General features: G+C 31.7%; 1 protein-coding gene across 1 annotated transcript; it reads left to right on the top strand.

Moving 5' to 3' along the window:
* The first annotated feature begins 3,909 nt into the window (after positions 1 to 3,909).
* On the top strand, positions 3,910 to 5,372 carry LOC126749175 (putative nuclease HARBI1). Its single transcript, XM_050458854.1, has 4 exons — positions 3,910 to 4,015; positions 4,077 to 4,228; positions 4,422 to 4,757; positions 4,858 to 5,372. The coding sequence occupies exons 1-4, from the start codon at positions 3,910 to 3,912 to the stop codon at positions 5,170 to 5,172; spliced, it is 909 nt and encodes a 302-aa protein (XP_050314811.1). The 3' UTR covers positions 5,173 to 5,372.
* The last annotated feature ends 4,695 nt before the right edge of the window (positions 5,373 to 10,067 follow it).

Raw genomic sequence — 10,067 nt, 5'->3', positions numbered from 1 at the left:
GTCTTCATGAAATAATTCGTATATAGATGTACTCGTATATATCACAAACATTAAATCAATGATTTGTATTTTAATATCTTTGTTTTAAAGGTTTTTTATTTTTTAGTCTACAGTTGCACAATTAACTATCTTTAAACATCTACGTTGTTATCTTATTTACGGAACTTACCTGTAATGAAGTTCGATGTTAATTATATGAAATCCTCGTAAAGTAAATAAGTCCCTCCCACCCTGACTTACGTCCCCTATGGTTAATTGCGTCTTTAAATAGTCTTTAAATATTGAATTCCATGGGCATGGGGACCATCCTAGGAATGCATAGGACCGGAGCGGGCGGATTATTTACTTTAAAATTCGTATATGGTATGAATAAAGAGACTACGTTGTTATCTTATTTACTTCACGAGGACTTCATATAATTACAATCAAACTTCATTACAGGTAAGTTCGTTTGATTTAGTAATCTCTTACCATAGCTGCTATAATATCCACCTGTTTTTCTTCTGGATAGCTGGGACGCCCGGGATTCTTTCTACTGGCAACACTAGCCATTTCGGTAAATTTTTGAATTAGCTCGCGAATATACTTTCGACATACTAGACATTAAAAACTGTTTCCTTTCGTGTACATTACGATTTCCACCGTAAAACAATTTTAATTTTTCAGCAAGGTGACGTTGATCAGGCATTCTCGATTAAATTAAGGTACAAATAAAATTGCACTTAACGAATTGGCAAAAATATTCTTTTCTTTCTGTATTATTCGCTTTTAAAGTTATTGGTAAACGAAATAAGTTTTTGTGTGGAACAGTGACTTTTATGATAATAATGTGACAAATTACATTGACATACAAACATGGACATACAGCATGGCATTAACCCAGAATGCTATTGAGGCGAAAGTTTTTTCTTAGTTTCACTTTCAAAAGCTAAAAGGTAAGTCACAAAGCAATACTGCATCATATTGAAACCTGTGAAATGACACCTTAGTTATATAGGAAATTAGGTCGAGTATTCCCAAGACAGTGCTTTTGCCATTTCGTTTGTAGGATTCTAAAATATAATATTTGCACCGGCATACACTTTTCTATGATCTTCGAGATTATAGGGATTATTGGCATATAATTGTCATATAATGTCAATTAATTATTGGCATATAATGTCATTATATGGCAAGATTATTCAAAATTATATTGGCATATAATTTTGATGCTGATTTTTGTCAACTTGCTTAAAGATTGGAGCTTTTTGAAATAAAAATGGTAAAAAAAATTATTCTCTTTGATGCAAGAATTTATTCATTTTGTGATTTGACGTATTATCAAACTTTTAATTAATTTTACCAATTAAACACTAATGCCGACCATATCCCTAATTTTCTTGTTTTACAAATCATTGATTATATTCCTTAACTGATAAAACAGAAACCTGTTTACCTAAATGTCGACGTTTCGACTTATATTAAGTCATCCTCAGGACACTAAGTCTAGGTTTCTTAAGTTATAATTAAAACACATTTATAATAGGAGCGTAGAATTATTTTTAACATGGGTTAAATTGTAGGTGCTATTGTGCGCAAACTAGAATCAACAATTGTTGATTCTACAATTCAACAAGTATTGCAAAAAGCAATTCAAAAAAGCTTAAGTCTATTCCATACGTATTACCAAAATTTATACAATAGCCGTCAAGATAAAAACTGAACCTAATGAACATTTAATAATTAAAATGAGATTTGAAATCTTAGATGAGTTTTATTATGAATTTAAGAAATTTTATAATGACGTAAGTTTAAATGAGGCTGATAATATTTAGCGAAGAGGATAAAATACGTTCAGACACAGATAACTTTTATTTTCAATCTAAAAATATTTTTTTCCAACTTTTTCCTGATCCTCAACACTAAGACTTCGTGTTTATCTCTAGCAGCTAGCAATAATGAATATCGAGAATTTTTAAGGTCGAATGTCCCGATTTTTGACGGGAGCTTGCTTAAATCGGTCACCTTTTATGATATGTGTATAGTAATATTATTCCTCTTGTGAGAAAGTTTAGACATTTAATTTCATATCTGAAGGGTGTGCCACTTAATATAATAAAGTCATTGCTTGTTAGCGATATTAATTAAACCGTTGCTTTTAAAACTTTAAGAGATAGATACCAAAACGTAAGTTCAGTTTTAGCCACTAGTTATTGGAATACAATTTATAACACAAACTTATTAAAAAAAAAATTGCTCCTCTAAAGATCTAAGAGTTCTCTGGGATGCTTTTAACGAAAATATGGCTGCTTTGGATTGTTTAGGTTTTCCCACTGACCAGCGGCAATTTCCTGTTGCTTATGCGCTTAAATACCTCGATTCGGACTTCATATGAATTAGCATACAGTAAAGTTGAACTAATCACTTATGAAAATTTGAAAGTTTTTTTAAATGCTCACTGCCGAACTTAAGAGTCTTTTAGAAGCTTTAATTCCAATAATCAACAAAGTTTAGGCTTAAAACTACCAAAATATAAAAGCAGGTTATGTAATAATTTAAAATAAAATATATTTCATAATCCTTCATAGTGTGAGGTATTTTTAGCAAAAAATGTAAATGATTGTATAGCTTACGTTTAGCAAAATATTGCATGTAGTAATTGCCTTCATTTTTTGCATCTATTTACCTTATGTCAATAAACTTATTCATGTCATGCATGTGGTCAAGGGCACCACACTCTTCTACACCCACAACAAGTCACAGATTCAACAATCGCAACTAGCCAACATAAGTTATCCAGTGACAATCCTTGATCAAAGTGCTTTTGTCAACCATAAACGAGGTACGTTTTAGACGCGTCGAGAATTATCAAACTGTACGAGCAGTACTTAATAGTGATCCACAACCACTTAATTTTATGTCTGAGAGCTGTTTAAATCGATTGGGCCTTTCTAAAAGGCAGTTTACAGTCCCGATTTTGGGAACTAACCACCCTTTTTTTTGTCAAGTTTATTAAACAGCAAAATTTGTTGTAAGAGAATGCAAACTAAATCAATTATAAAACTCCATGTTCAATATGACTTATTAAGGCTTAATTTTTATGATTTAATTGTTATAATTGATAATATGAAGTCTCCTCAGATGTCGGGCGGTGTACCCGCCGCTTGCGTCACCGAGAATATACCTTAAACTATAAAATTAAGCGTAACTACCTACATAATGACCTACATAAAAATGTGGAAAACTGGTTTATATACTATGGAGGTTTTGGATAACAGATATTTGAACAGAGGTAGGAGTTATTAGTGAGGTCTTAACATGCGAAACTAATGCAAACAGGAAGTATGGTGCCGTTGTGAAAATTACTAAAATCATAACTAGTATTTGACAAGCTATTCTGGGATCTATCAGTACCATATTCTGAAAAGATACACAAATACTCACTAACTTAATAACTGCTCTTCATATAGATTTTATTGTATAATTATCCATAAGAGAATGCAAACTAAATCAATTATAAAACTCCATGTTCAAGATGGCTTATTAAGGCATTTTTATTACTGAACCGTTATAATTGATAATAGGTTTGTTCCAACGCGGTAGAAAACCGTCACCGTACGGTCACGCTCATGCGCAGTAACTTAACAACGTTCCAACCGAGGCGTGATTGTTATCGGACAATCCTGTTCTGTACCAACCGGTTTTCCGATCGTTTATATACGGTTTTACAACGGTAATTTCGGTACATGGTCGGGATTGAAAACTGTTTGGGATGACTTGCGCATTAAAGCATCTTGTGGCTCTTTACTTATTAACAGCTGATTGTATATTTTTCAAACGTTTTTAATTTTATACCTCTTGGCACATCGGATTAAATAAAATTTGTTTTCTCTAGACTAGACTATAGTTATTTGTGTTTTCTGTCTAAAGATGAGTGATGATGGGTTAACTGATTTTTTGTCGGACTCAGATAGTAGCGAAGATGAATTTTTGGAGCTACTACCTAATGAAAGAGTTAAAAATGAACAATATTTAGGTAAAAGCTTTAAGGTAAAAATTTATAATGGAAACTATTAATTATACTGTTATATCTGTAGAGAATACGGTGCTTCAGTATTCTGAGGAAACATTTTTCGAACATTTTCGACTGTCTAGAGAGAAGGTGAACTATTTAGGGGAGCTTTTTGGGAATAGCCAATTTTTTCATCATCAGGCTGGTCAGTTTGGTTATATTCCTGCTTCAGATCAAGTAAGTTGAATAAATATTTTCAATTTTCATTAAATCACTCTAGTAGTTTTAAAGTAACTTTAAGCATGCCTAGGAGAGGAATGATACAGCAAATTCACTTTGATAAAATACCTGTTGGGGTGATTTACATGAAGTTCTTGCAAAAAATAGAATGTTTTTAGCAATGTTATACTATTTTAATTGAACTTTTTAGATACTAATCTATTTGTGGTATGCTGGACACCAGACCGCAAGTTTCAGAGATGTGGGTGATCGGTTTAACATAACCATAAGCTCTGTTAATAGGATCATAAGACGTCTTACTCTATTTTTAAGCAACATGTCACCAGAAATAAAGTCAGCAGAGATAAAGTGTCAACAGAACATAAAATGGCCCAATGATGATGAGAAGCGCATTTCGGAGGAACATTTCAGGAGAAATGGGTTTCCAAATAATATAGGTGCTATTGATGGTTCACATGTTAAAATTGATAAACCTGTAAATGATCCAGACTCCTACATAAATAGGAAAGGGTACTATTCTATTCAGGTAGGTTATTAATGACAAGGATTCAGATGAAAGTTCACTTAAAAAGAGAATGTGCTCAAATATATTTGGACTGTTTTAATATTTACTTATTTTATTATAGGTGCAGGCTGTGTGTAATCATCAAAGAAAGATTATTGATTGCTTTATCGGCTACCCAGGATCTGTTCATGATTCGAGAGTTTATAGAAATTCCCCTTTGAAAAATACTTTGGAGCAAAAATATTTGAGGTATTTTATCTTAGGAGATAGTGGACATCCATTGAAACCTAACTTACTAACCCCCTATAAGGATAGGGGTAACCTAACCAGAAGACAGCAAAACTACAACATAAAACTAGCACGGAACCGATATGTGATTGAACATACCTTTGGAATTTTGAAACAAAAGTTTAGACAACTGTCTTGCACAATATAGCACTGGATGACAATTGGATTTTCTATAATAATGCCCAAGAAATTCCACTTGAAAATCCAGTTGTGGAACTTGAACCTATTGATGAGGAGGTTGATGATGTAGGAGCAGCAATTATTAGAGATAGGGTAGCAAATGCCTTACCATTATAATTTCTATACATCCATACGATGTCAAATCAGAAATCAGGAGTAATGTAAGCAACAATGATGAGGTGAGAAATTTCAAATATTTTTTTAAATATGTTATGTAAATTAATAAATATATCTTTTAAATTTTTTTTTATCTTTATTAAAATTGTTTTTCCTATTATTTGTGCATTAATATATATTTTGAACTTTAATTCAGAACAAGAATTATATAAATATTTTAGTGTACTTGCGTTCAAATAAATAAAACCAAATATTGTATTGAAACATAAGCAACATTTTATTGTTCTGGAAATAGGTGCTTTAACCTACATATAAGGACACTTGTTTAGTCACAGAATATTTTATAAAAAAAATCACAGAAAACGATTGTACTGATAGATTATGAACTTTGTTGTCCTAATACTAAATACATATATTATAATGACTAAAAAAACATTTTGGTAACAAATAATAAAGTGGCTACGTCAAAAAATACTGGCAGTTTAGGAACTTATTGCCTTAATGCTAAATGTCTACATTATGATTACTACTAACAAAAAAATTCACAGTGTTTTGTAACAAAAAAAGGTAATAAACATATCACAAAAGGTAATTCACTACTTACTCCTTGTTTTAGTAGTAATATCACAAAAAAATAGTAAAAAATAAACTTTTCTACTAACAAAACTAAGAAAAAATTAACCAATAATTTGGACAAAAAAACAAAAACTACAAAATTGAATTGAACGGGCAGTTACATTTAAAATTTCTTAGAATTTCATTTCTTTCTGCAATCAAATCATTTCGCCGTTTCAGTTCTTGTAGCTTCTCTTTTTCGATTTGAACCTTTGCGTCAAAATAATCTTTCTTATCTTGCCGAAACTTTTCAATAGTGGTAAGTGTTTTTAGGGGGGGTCGAACCCTCCTTGGTGTGAAAGATGATCCTGGAGTAACCTTCACTGGGGTCACCTTTGGGGCTGTTTCTGGAGTCTCTATGGATGGTTCCTCCGCAGAAGTTGACTCTATCAAAGAAGCCACACTCTCAGAATGTAGAAGGATTTCTGGGTGGATATTATTTTTCTTCCCAAAAATGTCTGCCATTTCGGTTTCATACTCAAAGTATTTACGACCTCTACCTGTAATTATTGTAAAGAAAAAATAAATAAAAGTATTGTGAAACTGCAAATCAAATTTTACCAAATTTTACCACAAATTATGCGCATTCAAAAAAAAACAATATTTTACAGATTGTATATAAAATCTTTCCTAATGCAAAGGTATTATATGCAGTTTAGCCAGTGATGGATTTTGTTATCGGATTAAGTTAAACAATAGAACTAGATTTTTTAATTACTTCCATCAAAATAATTTTTACCAAAATAGGTGGTTCACCTAAGTAGTGTGAATAGTCTGGTTTTATATACAGTCTATAACATAACCACAGTATCCACGAGTGCATTTAAAACTAAAAATCAACAAAATTGCATAATTTAACCTACTTATTTATAACATTTTATTACCAACCTGTTTTATTTTGGCTATCAACAAATTTCTTATAATTTCTTTCTAGGACCCTCCAGCGATTCAAGCAATTATTAGGTGTAACCAGTATCCCTATTTTTTGTAGTTCCAATACAATTTTCTCCCATAGCATTTTTTGGTTTTTTATCTCAAAGGTCCCAATTTTGTTTTTATATTTACTATAAAAATCAATGAGTATTTTACTATCATTGATATTCCATTTGTACTCTGGTGCCGGCATGGAGTTCTTACTGGCAAGTTTAACACCAGATGTATGAGGTTGAGGTTCTACCCTGGGGTCTGATGATTGTATTGAACTTAAAGGCTGTCTTTGTTCCAAGCATTCTTTGTTATCTTCATCAATTAGTATAAATTCTTGCAATTCTAAAATGGAGGTGCACTGTGAGAATGGTTAGAGCAGGTTTGTTTTGTATATAAAATATTTAGATATTCAAAACCCTGGGACAAATAATGTATAGGTAGTATAGAATAAATCCCCAGAAAAACCCAATACAATTGAGTCTTGGTTCTGATTTACCAATGCAATAATATGCATAACTCAAACAAACGACGTACATTCTCAGTAAAAAGAATACACTTACCAACAAATACTTGATTCTCATTGTCCATGTCCATAGCAATAATGTTGATAAATTCTAATCAAAAAAGTTTTTCCTCTGCTCTTTTATCAAAAAAGTAAAGAATAGTAAATAAAAAAGTAGGGTTATGTTACACACCAAACAAACACAAAAATCGGTAGACGTTTGACAGTCCCAAAGGAAAGCGATACGATCCACAAAGCGATCCAACCTTTGATATATTTGTACCGTCACCAAACTATTTCAAGTCCGCGCATGCCTACAAAGCGCCATATTACGAAACATAAACGGTTTCGAAACTATCACAGAATCGTTGTTGGGACAAACTTAATATGAAGTCTCCTGAGATGTCAGGCGATGTACCCGCCGTTTGCGTCACCAAGAATACACTTAAAACTAAATGTCAATCAACGTAACTAGAACCATAAATAACTCAACTAGTGAAGCACAACTATAAAATTAAATTAAAACAGTCCAAAAACTTTAAAAATAACATTTGACTTACTATAAAATTAATTTTTAATTTTCTTAAAATAAATGGACATAACTCACCTGACTAAATAAAAATGATCCATAAAAATGTGGAAAACTGTGTTATATACTATGGAGATTTTGCATATTATTAATATTCTTATCTGAAGAGAGGTTGGAGTTATTAGTGACTACTTAGCTAACAGAACTAACGCAAATAGGAAGTATGGCGTTGCTGTGAGAACTGCTAAAATAATAACTAGAATTTGACAAGCTAAGTGTAAAGTTCTGTCCTTAAATTATGAGCCAAAACGCCGCCTTGGAAAAAAAATCGCGATTCGACCATAATTTCAAAGCGTCCCCCACATAGGTGGCTGAATCTTCCCCATACAACTTTTATAATAAAACATATACATTTTTTCCACGTGGAATTAAAGTGAGGGTAGTTTTACACTAATTTTTCAGTTTCTAAAGTAACCCAAAACATTAAGCAAAAAATAAAATCTCTTTAAATCTGTACAGTTACGAGTAAATTTCAAGTAAAAAACTTATCTTTTTTACACAATTTTGGGAATGTCGGTATTTTCCCAGTATACCACCCACTTCTATCAACAAAACTTTCCGCACTGTCCGTATTTGAAATATTAATCAGAATGCCGGCATTAAGCGCGGCAAATTCGAATCTGGTTATAAGTTATAGATTCTGGTTGAATGTGCTTCCCTTTACTCTACCCCATTTAAAGTTAGAAGCTCACTTGCATGCTTATAAGCCCCTAGTTGCGTTTAGTACGACTGTCAAATTTACTTAGTAAATATACAAAAAAAACCGAACTTTATTCGATACATTGACTTAAAGATTCCAAACTTCTTAAATTCTCATTAAAAGTATCAAAGAAATGCCTTGAATCAGTATGTGATTTCTTAGTAACACAGGATGCGTTAAAAAATGATTTAATATAATTAAAAATAATAAGTTTGTTATTTTCGTATCTTTGTTTTAATAGTAACAAGGCAATTTCGCGTCTTTACTTTCCAAAATTTGGCAACGCTGTCTTATCGACTACTAATTCCCAGTCTAGGATAACAAACTACACTGCTTAACACAAACGTTGGCTCTAACACTGTTTTTGAGGTTTCAAAGCAAAAAAACAGTTGCTCAATTTTACACACACTTTGTAAATGTGGGTACCCTACTGAACTTTCGGGTCCAAATAAACTTCTAAAAATCTAATATCTTCAAATTCTTCTTCACTTCACCCATATTTTTTAGAGAAAACACCACCTGTTTGGTCTTTGCCTGAATGAGAAGCACCCAATTTGACAAAACCATTTCTCAGCCCTTGCGTTGGTAGACCTAGAGTCCGAGAACTGTAGCGTCGTTAGCGAATACTTTTCATTCTTAATGGATGGGAGGTCATTAATATATATTAAAAATAGAATAGGTCTCAACAACTGAAACTTGCGGGACACTTATGTTAAGCACACTCTCCGATCACTTCACCCTTGTGATCTGGATAACCCAGGATGGCATTGACGCGAAAGTTGTACTTTCTTAGTTTCACGTCAAAAGCCTTGGATAGTCACAAAGCAATACTGCATCATATTGAAGTCTTAACTTAAGCCCGATCATACATAAATTGTGGAAAAGCCGGACTAGTAAGAAAATATTATTTAGATAACTTATATGTAGCAGATAATTGACTATTAAAAATTACTTTTTTAGTCCTAATGTGTATAAGCAAAAAAAGTTTATAACCAGTTTTACAAAAAAAGAAAAAGGCAATATGTCGAGAAGTTTTCTGTCTGAATAATATCAAAAAGTGCATATGCGCCCATATAAAATGCATAAAAATTAAATAGCATAAAAAACATTAAAAAATGTTGTATGGAAAGCGTTAAAAATAGATTTTTATAGTTTTATTTATAGTTTTGTTATAAGCGGTTTAATTTATTTATTATACCATTACCATTGGTTGTAATAGGTGTAGTAATAAATGTAACATAGATCTAGGGCATATTTTAACATTAGTCTAAAAAATTTGTATTTAATTATTTCCTAATATGTAGGACAGCTTTTGTTATAAGTTTACTTTAGGAATAGTTATTATGAAATATTATTTAATATATTTTAAATAGTTTATGTCTGAGTGTGCATGTTTGATCTTTGAATGTATAC

This window comes from Anthonomus grandis, chromosome 22, assembly GCF_022605725.1.
Source record: "Anthonomus grandis grandis chromosome 22, icAntGran1.3, whole genome shotgun sequence".
Classification (NCBI taxonomy): domain Eukaryota; kingdom Metazoa; phylum Arthropoda; class Insecta; order Coleoptera; family Curculionidae; genus Anthonomus; species Anthonomus grandis.
This window is presented reverse-complemented; position numbering and strand designations above follow the sequence as displayed.